Genomic DNA, 17,852 nt, shown 5'->3' with positions numbered 1-17,852 from the left:
AGTGTATAGTTTTCTAAAGGCACTAAATCGAAGCATTAGCAACAATGCAGAGTGAGGTCTTGCAGTCAGCCCTCAACATTAGAAATAAACTAATGGATTCATCTTTTCAAGTACTGATCGGATAGAGTCTTAGGATAAGAATTCTATCCTCCAAAATAAAAGTGGCGTCTGACTTAATGGAACAAACTTCTAGCAGTTCTCCAACCAAACAAACCGGATAAAGAAGTTGCTCAGATTAGGGATATCAATATCTTTGATTCCCGAAAGGAATAAATGAGTTAAAATCCCGCCAACATCACTTCAAAAAAATGTTAATTGTATCAACTAATGATTATGAATTTGGCTATTCACACGCTCGCAAAACCTCTCATGTTTGCGGCTGTGGGACAAACATCCTACGCAGACTGCTGCACTCATTTCCAAATAGAAACCCAGCTTCACTGGCAAACATACCATTCTTTTTTATGTTCAAATATTGTTTTTATATCAGGCCAGTGGTTCCAAATGGGTTACTAGTTTGTGGGTGAGCAACAGAATTCACAGGAAATGCACCAAATGCTGCATCACCAAAAGGATTAGTTGTGGCCATCACTATGTGCTGTGGAGGCTGCTGCTGAAAGATAGGTTGGTACGGACCAAAGGGGTTGGCCTGATGTTGAGCCATCGTTGCCATCTGAACCGCAGGGGGTGGAGCAATACTACTTGACAGAGCAAAAGGATCTTGTACCTCGAATGGATTTGGGGTTGGTGCTCCATAAACAGGCTGTTGCGCAGCTCTATATGCTCCTTCATCATACAAGCTGTTTAGAATGAGGGTGTCCAATCCACCAGCCTGGCATTTTTATTGGAGGCAAGAAACAGTTAAAACCATATGATCCAAACCAAAACATAAAAAAACTTACCCAAAAACTTCGTGTCAGATGCATTATATTGATTGTTGAACCATGATCTCAATTTACACAATCAGGACTACCTCTTCAAAACTCGCGAACATAAAGGCCAACCACTTTCATTAACTTACATTCTCTAATACCTAACTAAATAAAAACAAAATTAAACAAGACACATGCCTAATGTAGTATGATCACAAATATTCAAACAAAAATCCCTGTAAGAGTCTAAATTCTTACACCATGTGTGATTCACATAACCAAGCCTGGATGCATGTCTAAACACAGAACCCAAGTCCCCACATATGGAAAAGAAGAAAAAAAAAAACTAGAAGAGAAAAAGTAGATAACAAATCTTACTTCCAAGTATGCGTATTCATTCTCTATACAAAAAGCAGACATATCTTGGCCAACAGCCATACCAAAAAATATCCATGCATACTCTTTAAGACAGTTAACTCAAGCAGAAATCACTATGTCAAGATTCTGTATATCACTAAAGAGAAATGTTTGGTTTAAACACAAATCTTACACAAAGGAGGTTTACACGCTGAAGTGGTTTAATGTGATTCATTAGATTGGAAAGCTCTTTTTATTGCAGAGTAAATCTGACGTATCACATTAAGTCACGTCAGCATGCAAACTTCTTTGTGTGTAGACCTAACACTTCTCATCACTAAAATGACCATAAAAGGTATGAAGAACAAATAGTAGGGACAGACAATAAGGGCCTACCAATTGCCTCTCATTAACTGATGAAATGTTGCTGCTTGGAGTGGTTACCAGAGCAAGTTCCCATCCAGTAGCATCAAAATCTTTTGCTTGAACAACATTAGAATCGAATGTTGGGGCAGTGCCTGCAATGATGAGAAGTAACACCATACTACGTAAATAAAAGACCATATAAAATGGCTTATGTAGTATCATTATAAAAAGCAACGAGAACTGAAATGTGACCAGGATCTGACGGAACTATGGCTAGGGCCAAAGCATTTCTGTCTTCAATTCTGGATGCATCAGCAGTGTTATAATCCAATCCCTGAAGTCAAACAAAAAGAGTAAAGAAGTGGAGGAGGGGTGTCAGGGACAAAAAACTGGATAAAATCTGCGAAAAATGAACTGAAATAACAAAATTCGGAACGTAAGATTTACCAGTAGATCACCAGTTTCAAAGTTGTTTTGAGGAGTCATTGTCTGGGTAATCTCAACATTAGGTACAGCAACATTAAATGAAGCAGCTGGCTCAGGTTCATCACTGGATATTTTTGTCTCTTCAAAAGAGTCTTCTTCTGGTCTGTATGTCAATTGAAGCTGGCCATAATGACCACTTGTTAGTTCTGTAGCATGTCTTCATAAAAGCAATAAGTGCCAATAAAACATTAAGAAAATCAAAAGGGAACAAAGCACAGACTGTCTGCTTACCAATTTAATAAATGAATATAATCCAATCAATAACAAAAGCTGTATTACACTTTTCAGAGGATGGACTATATGTTCTAGCTCGTTATAAAACAATGACTCACCAATGGCTCATTTGGAACAGTCACCACCCGGGGTGCCTCTCTTATATACTCTTCCATGGTTGTAAGAAAGGATTGTGGAGGCTGCAAAGGGTAAGCATAATTACTTAATAGAATAAATAAAAATGACTGAGAGGTAATTAACCCAAACTTATCAAACATCCAAGACACTAATAACATCAATACCTCTCTAAGAACAGGAAACTGGAAGTTCCTAGCATGTTCCAATCCTTTGCAAATGCTGTAGAAGTCAGAAAGGCTTGATGCCTGCAGCAAAAAACTATGTTTGTTTGAATCACCATCAAACTTAACTTTCAGACCTTAGATCTATCATAATTAGTAAGACTGAAAAATATAGCCATCAACCAAGAATCAGTATTTGGCATCATGCTTTTAAGAACCAAGGAATAACGTCACCTGCTGACCAGCTCGTTTATAAACATCAAAGGCTTTGGCAGCTTCATGTCGTGGCATTTCAAAAAACTGTAATGAGATCAGATTATTATTATCTTTATCAGTGCAATCAGATCAGATTATTTACAGAGAGGAAAATATAAACAACAAATGGCGTTCCAACTAGTAACTCTCCCATAAATGATCAAATCGATTCACCTTATCAATAAGATTGATGATCCCATCATTAATGGCACAGTAAATTTTAAAACTCTCTTTCAGTACCTGAAAATGGCAGATATAAACAATATCATGAATAAATTCGGATGAAGTTCTTAGTAAGTGTTGGACAGTATTCCTGCAATAAAGTATACCCTGCAAAAGTATACTAGTCAATAGATTTTTTTCGCCAGTGTTTATGGACTTGAAGAACAGTACAAAAACATAAAAACGGGAGTCAGCTTTTGTTTTCCTCAAGTCCATAAACACTTGCGAAAAAAATCTCTCGACACCACACCAACAGAAAAAAAGGAACAAAAGTAGAGAGAGATAGAAAGGGGAAGACATGCTTTAAGTCTCAACATGTAACTAAAGATTTCACAAGTAATAGTAAGTCATTTGAATGCATCTACAATCACGTGAAAATACAGGAACTGCTGAATCATTTTTGGCGGTCATGCATAACAGTATTAATTGGACTCCTCATAATGAAATGGGAGTCAACTAGTTGTAACAAAATTCCTTTTAACATCTCAAAAAATAGATCTGTGTAAATTCAAATGCACAATTATACACACAAAAAAATAAATAAATAAATAAATAATAAAAATTAAGGCTAACAGAAATGCCACACATACCAAAGCCAGAGCATATTGTATGATATAATTACCAAAAGCTGCTCCTTCTGGCTGTCAAAGCAGAAAATAAATCAAATTGTTTATGCCCACGTTAATATGCTACAGAAAATTGAGAAATATCCAAACCAAAAGTGTAGAAAAATATGAAGACAGAATATCCACGGGGCATAAAAAAAATACCCTGCAACCAAGAAGACGATACAGCAGTTGCTGTAAAGCTTGTAATTGCTCCAAAAGATCTTCACCGTCCAAATCCCTAGTTCTGCTGTAGCCCTGCTAGTGAAAGAAGAAGGAAGAAAACTAGAGGTAAGGAAGAAGCAGGTAAGAGTGAGGAATGAATCTGAAGCAATGAACATTATCAGCCCCATACATTTCACATTGGACATCCAACAAACACTCTTATCAACGAAATGAGACAACAAATTCCTTGATTTCAAAAAATACAAGTCCCCACCAACAGTAGACTACAGTCACAAAGAATCTTGAATTTACCCATACGAAACACGATGGTCCCCAGTAATACTTTGAAAAATTTAAGAATAAGGAAAATAATAAAGTGAAAGAAGCAATGACATTCTTGAAATGAGTGGTCAATGCTTTTAAATTATGTCTTAAGAGAGGACACAGATGCACTTGACTATTTACATTTCAAAGTTTCTATTGAAAGGGGGATGGGGAACACAGATAAAATGTAGGAATCTATAGCACTTCTGGTTGGCATCAATGGAATAGAATCTCTGTGTCAACTGACCATAATCTTAAGAAGCTACATACACAGCAACTGCATTGCACTATGGAAAAAACTAGGGGTACAATGCACCAAACATAGTTACTTGGGCTTGGATTTTAAGAGACTAATACCATTACATCCAGGCATGAGGTGAATGAAAAATAGCATTTTCTAGAAGAAAATGAACATATAACACATAGCAACTGTTATCAAATCCTAATAAATCATCGGTAATTGAAATAACCTAACAGATAATTTCAAGGTGCTGAATTAAAAGAAAAGGCAAAGGGGGAAAAAAAAAAAAAAAAAAAAGGAATTCCCATTTGTACAAACCCAAATCATCTCTAACTTCACTTGCTCACTGTCCCTTATTTGTTCTTTCAAGGCAAGCAATGAAATTAGGACTGCTTAAAGTTTTATTTTCTTGTAACTTTCCAATCTTAAAAAGGAATATATATTTAGTAGAGTACCTTGTCCTGCCCTTGGGAAGGTCTTGGTAGACGTTCAGCTTCGATATCATACTTAAGAACTCTAAAACATTCAAGTCGTTCCTCCAAAAACAATGCATAAGTGCGTACCCAGGCAGAGCAATCCCAAGCTGAGAAAAGGTAAAGGGAAGACTAAGAATTCAGAAGTGGGGAACTAATAGAATGATAGTTTAAGTACATCAGTCAGAACCAGTATTTTTTATTTTTTATTTTATATCCTTGGGTATCCAGGCCAACTTGTGCACACCTCGACTAATCCCATGAGGTCCTAAAGTTAACGGCCAGGTAAACCTCCAGTAGCCCTGAGGGGACTCGAACTAGTGACCATTAGGGAGCAAACCCAAGGCCTGACCAATTGAGCTACCCCTCAGGGTTAGTTAAAACCAGTATTAACAAGCAAAAGAGAGAGAAGAGAGGTAACCATGTCGAAACTAACCAATTGGACTTGAATCATCCTTGAAATTAGAAAGCTGGAGTATGCGCCCTCTCTCTGAAAAATTCAGAAGTTCTTCCCTTAAAGTAGGATCACCCTCCCTCAATAGTCTATGGAAGACTATCAATGTTTTCAATGCCACCTGTTAAAAAAGAAGAAATTGACAAAAATATAAGCATATTTTATCCATGAGATAAGTAATTCATTCAATATAAAACATTAAAAAGATACCCTCAAATTTAAAATGTTGTGTGTTATGAGTTCAATATTCACACATTTTAAAAGAACATTATACAACTCAGAGATAAGACACTGCCAGACAGCATACCCCACTAAAAGAAAACTAAATTTAACATAGTCCAGGTCCATATTTCAAATGCATGAAAAACAGATGAAATCCCTTAATGAACAAAAATATGAAGAGTCCAAAGAACCAATTTGTAAATTCTAATGACTCCCTATCCATCATTATGTAGTAGCTTCAACCAGTAAATATACTAGCTTTTAGTCCTAGGATTTGCAACAAATCTTGGAAAGACTATGACATGCCCTAACTATATCCAATGAGACCAAAATATCTCATACATGTAGAAGCCCATGCATTAGGACAATGTTGGATGCATGGAACACGATGAAAAGGCAATGTAGCAGCAAGTTATCCTAGTCAAATTGGCATAAACACCCATCTAACAATGACAGACCATACGATGTCTTCTAACGAACCCAGCACCTTCTCTGGAATAAAATAATATTAAATAAGCAAACAATTTTAACAAGAGACCACATGTTACAGCAACACATAAGGGTCAGTATACACAACACAAAAGGACTAGACCACACAAAACATCAACCAAAGAAAGCATGGATTGACCATAACCAAGAAACCAGCTAATCCCTTCATGTATCATCATTCCTTCTTTTTTCCCTAAGCAAACAAGGTCAAGGCGTAGAGGTGAGCAGGGAGCAGAGTGGTTTAACTCTACATCTAAGTGTGACAATTGGAGAACCCTTATAAGTTGAGGGAGACAGACCTATAATAAGCTTACTAAATAGAATCAATCTTCCCTTTTTGTGTGTGTGTGTGTGTGTGCGTGTTGGGGGGGCGGAATTCACTCAAGATGGGCGAAGGTATAGCTTGATCTCAACCCCACCAAGGGCCAACAGGCAGGACAGCAATTAGTAGTCACGATACAACTAGTCTCATCCCCTTAACATTATCCTTGGGACATCTCTATTCATAAACCTTAGATATAACATTGTCCTTGGGATATCTCTATTCATAAACCTTAGATATGACATCCCACAACTTGCAATTGTAAAGCCTGGGTACTGGTTATAGAAAAACAGTTCACCCTAGTAGATAAGTAGAAATTCATAATATTTGGGCTACATATACATGATTCAAATTCTGGTCTTAATAGCCAACAATTAGATGCAAAAAATATTTTGAAGGCAACTGATATCCACAAGACCTCAAGTTAAAAAAGAGAAAATATTTCTAGTTTCTATGTGGCCCCCGGATATTCAACCTTCATGGGTGTGTTTCTAATGGTCAGCAGATACTCGAATCCAATTAAAGCCCATGTACCATGAAAATTCATCCAAGCCCAAAATCAACATGCCACTTCAATGACTTGGATAAGGGTTGAGGACATAGATTAAGATCAGATTGTAGAAGTGCATAAACCAGTATTTGTGCAACCAAAGAAAAACTTCACCAAGCCAGATTGGCATTATTTAAAAACAGAGAATTTTTTTTTATAAGTGTTTGATATCCGTGGGTGTCCGGGTCAGCTTGCGCGCACCTCGACTAATCCCACAAGGCCCTGAAATTAATGGCCAGGTAAACCTCTAGTGGCCCTGAGGGGACTCGAATTTATTTTTTTTTTAAAAAAAAAAAAAAAAAAAAAAAAAAAAAAAAAAAAAAAAAAAGTGAAATGTACAAGCCCTTGTAAAAAAGTGGACCCATCTAAGAAGTGTAAAAAAACACTATTCTTTATTAGTGGGACCCAATTTTTTACAAAGGACTTGTATGGGGTTTGTCTATTTAAGGCTTGTACCATTACTCTTTAAAAAAAAAAAAAAAAAAAAAAAAAACCTCATGCTAGAAGATGATCAAACAGATAAAAGAGAAGTAATCAACTCAAGTAAATCTCTCAATGCCAATGATTTTTTCTGTCATCCATTCACACAACCGATAACATTGAAATCCCTAACCGACTCATCCCATTTCCTCATTCTAAGCCTTATCGGTAAGGAGATTCAGACCCAAAGGGTACCAAACAATGAGAACTTTCACATTACAAAAGAGCATATAGACTGATGTTATCCAAAAATTTACTCCATTTGATCCACAACATGCTCAACTAAATTAAAATAATTCATCCCAATTAGGGGTGGCAAAACGAGACAACACGAACATAATACGAAATTAGCAGGTTTGAGTTTAATACAAATGGGTTCGGGTCAAAACAGGTTGACCTATTAAGACACTATTAACAAACGAGTCATCAATAACGGGTCAACTCACTAAACCCGAAATCAACCGCACTAACCCATTTAAATTTTATAAAATTACAATTTTATTATTGTCGAGTTGTAATATTGGTATTTCTCAATATACTTATGTTTTTATTGTTAAGATTGTAATTCTAGACCTATACTCATATTTGTTATCGTATGGTTTGTAATATTGGTTTTATTATATATTAAAATTTGAAAAATATTGATAATTTTTATTAGTAAGTAGTTTTATTTTATTTTTTAGATATTGTGGCTACTACTAATAAATATAGATTTTAATTTTTATATGAAATTATATTAATCAAGTCAAATGGATTATGCATGTTAGTTCAGCCCATTTACATGAAATGGGTTGAAATGATTTATATTATGTTAGACTTATTTCTAATTAATTATTAAACGGGTGACACGACATGACCCGTTATTTAAATGGGTCAAGTTTGGGTTTAAAAGTTTGACACATTTAGCTTAACGGGTCGAGGTCGGGGTTGAGTTGACCCATTTAGTCGAATGTCCATGACTTGATACAACACGAACATGACCCGCAAACACGAGTTGTCACCCCTAATCCCAATGTTTCAAAAATTACTAAAGCCACTCCCAAATGAGCTCCTAGATCCACATGATGAAGCAATTACCAAGATAAAAATTGGAAAAGTTATACAATAGCACAACCAGGTCCTCTTTATCGCAAAACAGAAATCAAAACTTGATAATGAGTTACAAGGTGAAAATACAATTTACGTGCCATTGCCAATAGGCCAACCTCCCATGCCACCAGCATTTTCCCATATTTTTCTATTGACACCAGGTGTTTGGGACAGGCCTGTCAGGCCCTTAGCACAGAATTTCTCACAAATGCATTTCGGGTAATTCAAGGGGAATTCCTCCAGTACGATGCACCCAAAAGTGCATGGGAAGTTTCAAACCCAGGTCGTTTGGTTCATACAACTTGCCCCAATACCACCACGCCACTCCTTGGGGTTGCAATTTTCCATGGTTGGCGTGCATAGAGCATGAAGCAAGCAAACTCTTAGCGCAGAAAAATTCTTTCTAGGAGAAGCCTCATTTAAGAGAATTTGCACAATGCATGACAAAACTAGGTCTATTTGCTTGTTAATTTATTTAAAATCAATGGACATTTTAAGTTGAAAAAACTTGAAGCCAACCTTCATCCTAAGTTTGTAAAATGGCAAGTACATCGGAACTTTTCAAAACTTAAGCTCCACAACTGACCTATAAATCTTGGCATCATACTTTGGTTTCAACATAATAACTGAACCCAAACCATTAACAACACCCATTATGCCTTTATTTCCTTAAAACTACCCTAAGACAACATGTTAAGAAAATTGAAGAGCAAAATTTGGGAAGTCCTAGACAAATTTCCCATGGCTAGTTCTTTTCTCGTTTATAGAACAAGCTGACAAAAGTTGTCAACTTTTCCAAACCCAAAATTGTTCAAAGAGTAGCAATGGAAAATCATAACAAAACTCTGTAAATAAGGTTGAATGGCATGAAACGTGTAATTCTAAAAGTCATTTAATCCTCTACTATCCAATCAACTTGATGAATTTTGGGGGGGACGAAATATCACAAAATGTACAGTAAACTTTATTAAAGGAAAAAGGGTTAGTTAATGAAGCTCAAAACCCAATAAGGCCAACACAGCAAGCATATGGTCACGTCTTTCATAATCATTGAGACGCTAATCTTGAGATTGGCCCTAACTATAGCATCCACATAATTAATGAATTCATCAAATGGTTAAAAAGTGCAAAGGTTCAGCAAGCATCATATAAATCCAGTTAAAAGGTCCAACATAGCTTCATGGGAAAAACATGATTGTATAACTTCTTAGATCCTAATGATCTTGGGGAAGACTCCACAAATTTAACTTAATATGCGAGTGGAAGTTTGTAGGATCATATTTAGATCAAGACAACTCATCAGATAGAAAATGCAAGCCTTCATTTGCGAACATTTATCCTGTGCCATGCAAATTTCCGATAATATAGCTAGATGAGAGATTAAATCGCATAGTTTCTTAAGCAATTTAAAGAAGGCAACGTAAAGCGATAGATATACAAACAATAAAAAATATATCAATTAAAAGAAACCCATAAATCACTGGATAGCAACTTAACCAGAAAGCAACCCATACCACCAAACTCAGAAAACATTAACCAACACCTCTAAACCATATAGAATGAAACTTAAAAAAAATAAAAATAAAAATAAAAAAAGCATACACCGTAAAATACACAGAAGCATACCGTCCAGTTACGCGTCTTTGCCAATCGCCGGGAAAGTGCAAGAATGCAGTAAGCAACGTCGGCACGGGGTCGAATCGCGGACGTAGCAACCAAAATCTCTGCAACAGAAGTGAAAATAAAAATCTCATATAGTCCCCAAACTTGAAAAGCTCATCCTCCCCGCCTCCTCCCCCAAAAGAAAAAAGAGAAACAACATAAATTGGGAATGGATTTGTACTCACTCCTGAGGTGTCTCTCTTTGGGTGGGCACTCCACGTGGTTCGTAGCTTTGACTATGGCCACATCCAAGTCCTAAATTTTAGGGGAAGACATTTTTTTTTTTTTTATTTCTCAAATTTTCAAAAAGAACGAATCGAATCGATGAAGAATTGTGGAAGAAAATCCGAAGAGCATGGATTGAATTATAAACCAAAAGAAAAAAAAAATCAAAAATAAGAAGAAGAAAAAAAAAACACAGAGAGAGAGAAAAAAAAAACCGCGTAATCGCTGTTGACATGGGCGAGGCCGACTTTGGTGGTGTCTTTGAAGGCGCCATAGGCTTTTCTCCAAGTATGTATCGTCCCCATTTTTAGCGCTGAGAAATGTGTGTCTGTCTAGCAGGATTTGGAATACGTACGTGGTTTCCACTCCTCGATTCTCTCTTCCGCAATCTCCTGAGAGAGAGAAGAATTGATCACAGGGACAGCCTGCAAATTAGGACTCTTTGATTCTTCTTTTTATTTTCTTCTTCTTCTTCTTTTTTAAAGTTAGTTAAATTCTTGAATATAGAAATAAATAAAATTGATAAACAGTTATTAAACAGTTATCGATTTTATTAAACATTTAAATGAACATATCAATGCTGAATAACATCCAATTAAAATTGATAAAATGATAACACAAAAATAAAAATTAAAAATAAAATAAAATTCATAAACAAATAAATTAATTCAAATAAAATGAAAATAGAACGACTCTCTTGATATCAACTTTCCCTCAATCTTGCCTAATGCTTAGTTGAGTGAAAAATAAATAAATAAATAAAAATCTACATGAACATATATTTTGTATAAGGATACTGAATTAAAAAACTCTTAGCTAAGCGAAATTTATTAAAGTTTATTTATTAATTTCATATATTAGATAGAATTTTAGTGTAATTTGGATTGTACTAGTATATAAGATAATTGTTGTTATGAGTTTGAGTTTTAATAGATTAGACTTTTTATTTTTATTATTTAAGATTTAAATTGTAATCATATTTTTAAAAAAGAGAAATTAAAAACTTGTGTCACTATCCTCCAGTCACAAAGGCTAATTAATGAAAAGAGTAATGTTACATACAGTCACTTTTACGTACTCTCTGCGTACTCTATTGATATGATTGACTGGATTAATTTTTTTTTAATACACAACCAATCATATCACTGGAGTGCACAAAAGAGTCCATAAAAATGACTGCACATAAAATTTTTATAAAAAAAATGATTAATTTTGGTCTATTAATTAATAGGTTATCAATGCAAAGACTCGTCTTGCCAATTTCTAGAATTGCAGTAAATAAATGAATCTTTTTCTCATATTGCGTTTTAATTTATAATTTTCAAAGATTATGGTCTACATTCGCAAATGAAAAAGAGACTCTAGCACTGTCCCAAAAAATAAAAATCATTAGTACTTGGAAAAGCAATTCAAAAGTCTATAGAAAAAGAAAGGCATCTCTAAAATGTAGACCCAAAACGATGCCAGGAAATGATTTCTGTTTCCACCACAATTTGGCAAAAGATAGGCCGAGAGATATGCGTTATATTAGTGGTTAAAACCATTTCAAACCAATTAACGATAGAATCTATTTTTTTTTTTTAATATTTGATAAGAATTTTATATTTATCTCAATCTAATTTTTACATTTCAATTTAAAAAGTTAAACTCATCTCAATTTAAAAAAATTATTATTCACGGTTTAATCAACTCATTTCAACGTTCAAACACAGCTTAATATTATCCGAAAAGCCTATAAATAAAATAAAATCCTCTTTTTCTTTTTTTTTTTTTCTTTTTTTTTTTTAAAGGGGAATTATAAGATTAACCCAATAACCCCGTCCAACTGTTTGACATCAAGTTTGAGTACTCCACTACATTCGGATGCATATTATTGTTCTAATGAGGTTATTTCAAAAGGATTAAAACCAAGCACCTGCCCTTTTATTTGTTCTTGATGAATCTACTTGAAAAGAAATTTTTCTAAAGAAAAATTCTATTAGTAAACTGTTATGTAAAGCACATCATGTATGTGGTTGACATGACCAGACTTAATTTAAAAGATAAATTTAAATTTTAAGTTTATTACAAATCAAGTCTTGTCATATCAATAATATGAAAAGTGTGCTTTATACATTGGCTTAAAAGTAAAAAAAAATCCTTTTTTAATTGATTCTTGATATGAATATTAATTAGTATCATGTGTAGGGGTGAGCATCAAGTTAGTTGGAGCTTAAATTCAAACTCAAACTCCGACTTGTGTAGCCTCCAATCTGACTTCAACTCCAACTTGTTAGAACAAAGTCGGATTTGTGTTTTCAAGGTTGGACTTCCTATTTTTTAACTTCATATTTAGCTAAATTAAGAAAGATTTTTTTGTGGGCTTTCAAATATCATTTTAAAAAAAATTAAAAACTAAAACTAAATCATTAACTATTAATTTACTTTTATACTAATATTTAACTTATTTTTATATTAGACTTATACTATAGTGTCTAATTACGATACTATAGTATTACATATTATTTTTAAATGTAATTAGACACATAGTATTACATGTTATTATATTATACTAGAATCTAACTTATTTCTACGTTAGACTTAATTCTATTATCTAATTATATGTTATTATACTTTAACATATTGATATTATGTGTTACTAACCTATTATACTAGACTCATTAATTATTTTTATACTAGTGCCTAGTTTATTTCTATACATGACTTATATTATAGTGTTTAATTACATATTATTATACTAATTTCTAACTTATTTATAGCTTGATTATATATTAAACTTTCTAGTGTCTAAGTACATGTTATTATATTTTAGTACATTAGTATATGTCTTATTAGCTTATTATATTAGACTTGTTTAAATACTAGTGTCTAACTTATTTCTATACTTGATTATGTATGATAATAATTCTATGATGTTTACATATACTAAATTATCATTAATCAATTTATATTATAGTATAAATATCTTATTTTATAATAATTAGCTCATATTAGTATATTATTGAATTTAACTATATAAATTCTAGTTATATAACTATATAAATTTTAGTTATATAGATAAATTCATATTTTTATAATATATGTATAATATCGAAATCGGATTCAGAATTAGAGTCGAAGCATAAAGTTAAAGTCAGAGTCGGAACATAAAGTTATAATCGAATCATATCAAAGTCGAAACCAGTCTAAGGAAACTCCCGACTCTGACTGAAAAATTAAAAAAATATATCAGACTTCTATTTCATCTTGTCAAAATCGAGCGAAGCCGGATTCGAAATCAAGATTTTTGAATTTTTGGTCGGTCATAATCGTGTGAACTTGACCAATGAGGAGTGATCGTTTCTTAAGTGTGAAAAGCTTCTGTTAGGCCAGGCCTCTGCTGGACCAAGTCAAATGAATCCAGGCCCTCAACAATTGATATCCGAAGGCAGAGAGTAAGGATTCATAATTTCATACACCAACGTCGCCTTGCTTTCCTTCCACTTTAAGCTTTAGAGGTAATGTAAATTCTTTCTTCTTATCAAGAAATAAATAAATTTTTTTGATAAATTCATTATATGTAGTCCTCGAGGTTATGTCCAATTTCAAACCGATCCCTAAATTATCTTGTTATGCTTATATCACTCATGGTAATATCAGCACCAATCACATTTGGACACATAACAAAATACATAGCACTCATTCTATCCTATGAACCACTTTAAAAATGGAGAAGTGTAACATACCATTCTCTCAATCAACAGTGTCTTATCATCCCATTGTAATGTTAAATGATTGAAAAACTGTTTACCATTCTGTAATCAAATCACTCATATTCTAAGCATTTCATGCGATATAAGGGGATGCTGATTGAGACGATGATAAATAATATTTTTCTTTAAAATAAGATATGTTAATTATAAGCGGGCATGTAACACACTATTTACTGTGAGACCCATTATATTCATTCATAAAAAGATTTAAAGTACAATTACATTTTTATGTAACTATTTCCACGCAGACCATATAAGTATTTATGTAACTCTCCTCTTCTTTTGACATTTATCACTGAATATCAAATTACTCTAATTTTTTCAAATAAATATTTATGTAACTGTCCTTTTTTTTTACATTTTTCACATAAATACTCTAAAAACTCGAACATACAAATTCTTGACTTTCTTTTTCCTTCAGAAAATGATAAACTTATAATTAGCCTACGACTGTTTTATAATTCTACTTAAAATGAAGGATAGTTGTGCAATATTAAAATTATTATTTTTTAATTAAGTGGCACGGTTATATTAATTGATTTAAAATAAATTATAAAATAAATGTAAAAAAAAAAAAAAAAAATTGTAGGTGCATCAATACCCTTTGGAAAAATTCTTATACAAAACAGACCAAAATATGGGAACTCCTCAATCTGCGGTCTTGAATTAATAGACCTGCGCATATCATAGTCTACCAAACTCCTGTGTTTTTTCATGATTAGAAATTCTTTCCATTTATGAATTAGACCTAACGTAGAGATCCTACAATATTTAATATTGTTGTTTAGAGTTCTAAATTCTGTAGTGTCCATCTGTTTTTGAATTTCACCATCAATTTCGAACAGAGAATGTAAGACGATATCAGTCCATTTTTATGTATAAACGTGCATGTTATTGTTTAGATGAACCCATATCACACGAAAGTTCTAATCATAGACACTAATATCAGAAATCAAAACGTTAAATTTCAAATTCTTATCGTGGACAACTAAAAACCTATTTTTCCAACCAATAAGTGACAGACCCATCACTAATAAGGCTCTTCATGGAAATTTCACAATAGCTATGTTGCTCATCATATTTTGAATATGTCGTGCAAGATCACCGATTATATAGAACATGTAATGCCAAGATGCTGAATTGAGATCTTAATAAAATGAAAATATTATAAACTACATCCTTGTCTCGTTTCTATCCTACTGTGATGATGTGGTACTATACTACTATCCGTCAACTTTTGAATTTATTATTTTAGAAAATAAATAGTTGATCTAATGGTTAATGGGTAATATTTCATCAATACATAAGTATGATGGGAGTGAGATGAGAGTGTAATATCCAACAAAACTCCAAAAGGCAAATTCTAGTAGTACTTCGAAAATGCATGACTTGCCATTGTGTATCATAATATTGAAGTAACTCTCAATAAATATGTTGAGAACTGACATGTACACAGCTACACAATGTGCATATATGAATACGATAAAATGTAAAAAGTCATAAAGCAAGGAATTTACATCGTTCAAGCAATTGATTCATCATTCAGCACTTACAGGAGATGCCATTGAGAATGATTACTAATGATATCGTGGTGTTATAATTTCAAGTTAATGCCTAGCTATATAGCAAAGAGTACCTTTAAGTAAGCTGCGAAGAGCAGCTAAATAGGAGTCTTTAAACCTGAATTGAAAAGTGTTCACATAATCAGGTCATCAATAAATGGGCTGCTGAACGGTAGCTTGATGACCCCACAGGCAATGAGAAACATGAGCGTCCAGATTGGTAGTATCCACTGAAATGTAACCATAAGGATCTTTTTTCCTGAAACAAGATTTTGAAGTGTTAGTATATTTTCACTCCTAGGGAATCTTATTATCAAACATGAATTTTTTGGGTGTGCTTATTTTTTCAATTGACAATGAAATTGTATTTGAAATGTCTTTTTAAGATGTCTGGATCTATGAAATGGTACACGAGTGACACTCAGCATGTTTGGATTAGAAAATTGTTCAGAATGTCTGAGAATTTTAGAGAAAAGCTTTGAGATATAGTTGTTATTGATTTTGATTAAGAACTTATTAATATATGATTTGTATTGAGATTAGTGAATAGTTGGTAAATAAAGTCGAAATTTTGTTTTAATATAATTTGTTAAAGAGTTCTTTTAACATAGGCATCAATTCCATTTGGCACAAAGACATTATGTCACTGAATAGAGCCAAAAGTTCTACCATATAACTGAATTAAGTGGCTGGTTTATCAGTTTTAACTCCAAAATGATAGCCCACTAATACTCGATAGTGTACTCAACTGTGTTGAATTTGGGGATAAAGTGTGGATTCTGGATTTGAACTCTGAAATGAAACAATATTTAATCCCCATTTGTCTCCAAAGCAAATTTAATATTTAATTATGCTCAAACAAACTCCCTATTTACTTCATTTGACTCCTTGTATGGAAAATCTTTCCCTTCCCAACTATGAAACATCAAATAACAAGAATAATGTGGAAGAATGAAAGATTAATTACCAGAGGCTCGGAATTCGGTCTCCGTCCAAGTGTCTAGCCACTCTCCCGTCTCCCGGAGCTTCTTCTCGACCGGCCCCTCAAACTTGCCGCTAAAACTCAACGAAATGAAGTCGAATTGAGCCTTCTGTTCTTCACTCAATTCCCTGGCTACACAGAAAACAAAGAAATTTCAAGTTTCAGACAACTAAATATAAAAAAATCAACTCCAAAAAATAAACATGCTGAATTTTGTGGACAATGAATAAGCAGTGGGACATGAACATGCCTGGCATCAATGTCGCGGTACCTTCCGGCACCGATAGCGCGTTCTATTTCGTCAATGGAGGGCTGTTGTCTCTTGCGCTGCTGCGTTCTTGGTAGAGTAGAGGGCGTTGGTCTACGCATGGGAGGTTTCGTAGTACGAGTGGTTTGGATGGGAGGAGGAGAGTCATTCTGAGGTAGAGAAGCAAAAGCTAGAGGTTTGGTAATGGAAAGGCAGGATAAGCAATACATGGTTTCTGCGTCTGGCCTTGGAATTGGAGTCTTCTTCTACTTCCAAATAGCGAAATGAAATGAAAAATATCTTCTACTTTTGCGTGCCCCAATTTTTGGTGCTGTCCGATGTGGCATTAAAAATTATAATAAGTCTTTTTTGAAAAAAAATACGAAACATATAGATATGGATAAAGCTACGCCCACCGCTTCAACATCCCGCTACCCTATCCCGCTTGACGTGCAGCCCATGTGAAAAGATTATTATAGATTAAAATATTTCTCCTTCTTCAACCTCCCTCTCGAAAACGTGAGACAACCTCTCCGAAGAAGAAAAATTTCCCATTCTTCAACCTCCCTCCCAAAAACGTCTCTGAAGAAGCCTCTTCCGAAAACGTGAAGTAGCTTTTCCCTCTCTTCCTTGTTTCCGTCCAAGCCTTCCTCTCTCTCAAAAACGTAGTAGATGTTGTGAATTAAGCATTGGGTTAGAGGACAAGGGAGAATAAGATGTTGTGAATGGTGGAAAAAGATGCGAGAATTCAAATGAAGAAGTAAACGACATAAAACCGATGAGAAGATCAGTTTCCTTGGATTCTTCAATTTTACTTTATTTCCTAATTGCTATGCTGGAATAATCTTAAACAGTGGCGTGGTTTTATGTCAACTCTTGCAATATAATTTTTTTTTCCTGGGCTTGCTGCAAGAAATCAACCTCAGATTGGAGGTTAG

General features: G+C 33.9%; 2 protein-coding genes across 3 annotated transcripts; both read right to left on the bottom strand.

Annotated features, from left to right (window-relative positions):
- Positions 1–211: 211 nt before the first annotated feature.
- On the bottom strand, positions 212–10,842 carry LOC122314213 (putative clathrin assembly protein At2g01600). 2 transcript variants are annotated; one of them, XM_043129636.1, is made up of 15 exons: positions 10,587–10,842; positions 10,332–10,401; positions 10,111–10,208; positions 5,315–5,453; positions 4,861–4,988; positions 3,841–3,936; positions 3,661–3,711; positions 3,023–3,088; positions 2,828–2,893; positions 2,597–2,677; positions 2,414–2,494; positions 2,043–2,201; positions 1,848–1,929; positions 1,626–1,747; positions 212–832 (listed from the first exon to the last, which is right to left on the bottom strand). In XM_043129636.1, exons 1-15 carry the CDS (start codon positions 10,674–10,676, stop codon positions 482–484), a joined length of 1,680 nt encoding a protein of 559 aa, XP_042985570.1. In that variant the 5' UTR covers positions 10,677–10,842; the 3' UTR covers positions 212–481. The 2 variants fall into 2 exon arrangements, with proteins under 2 accessions (XP_042985570.1, XP_042985571.1); XM_043129637.1 differs by having other exon boundaries at positions 3,841–3,933; positions 10,587–10,841.
- A 4,651-nt stretch (positions 10,843–15,493) lies between these two features.
- Positions 15,494–17,212, bottom strand: LOC122312518 (probable NAD(P)H dehydrogenase subunit CRR3, chloroplastic). The gene is made up of 3 exons (XM_043127155.1): positions 16,918–17,212; positions 16,653–16,795; positions 15,494–15,944 (listed from the first exon to the last, which is right to left on the bottom strand). Exons 1-3 carry the CDS (start codon positions 17,142–17,144, stop codon positions 15,820–15,822), a joined length of 495 nt encoding a protein of 164 aa, XP_042983089.1. The 5' UTR covers positions 17,145–17,212; the 3' UTR covers positions 15,494–15,819.
- Between the last annotated feature and the right edge of the window lie 640 nt (positions 17,213–17,852).

This window comes from Carya illinoinensis, chromosome 6 (genome assembly GCF_018687715.1).
Source record: "Carya illinoinensis cultivar Pawnee chromosome 6, C.illinoinensisPawnee_v1, whole genome shotgun sequence".
NCBI lineage: Eukaryota > Viridiplantae > Streptophyta > Magnoliopsida > Fagales > Juglandaceae > Carya > Carya illinoinensis.
The sequence above is the reverse complement of the archived record's forward strand: the minus strand, read 5'-3'. Positions and strand labels throughout refer to the sequence as shown.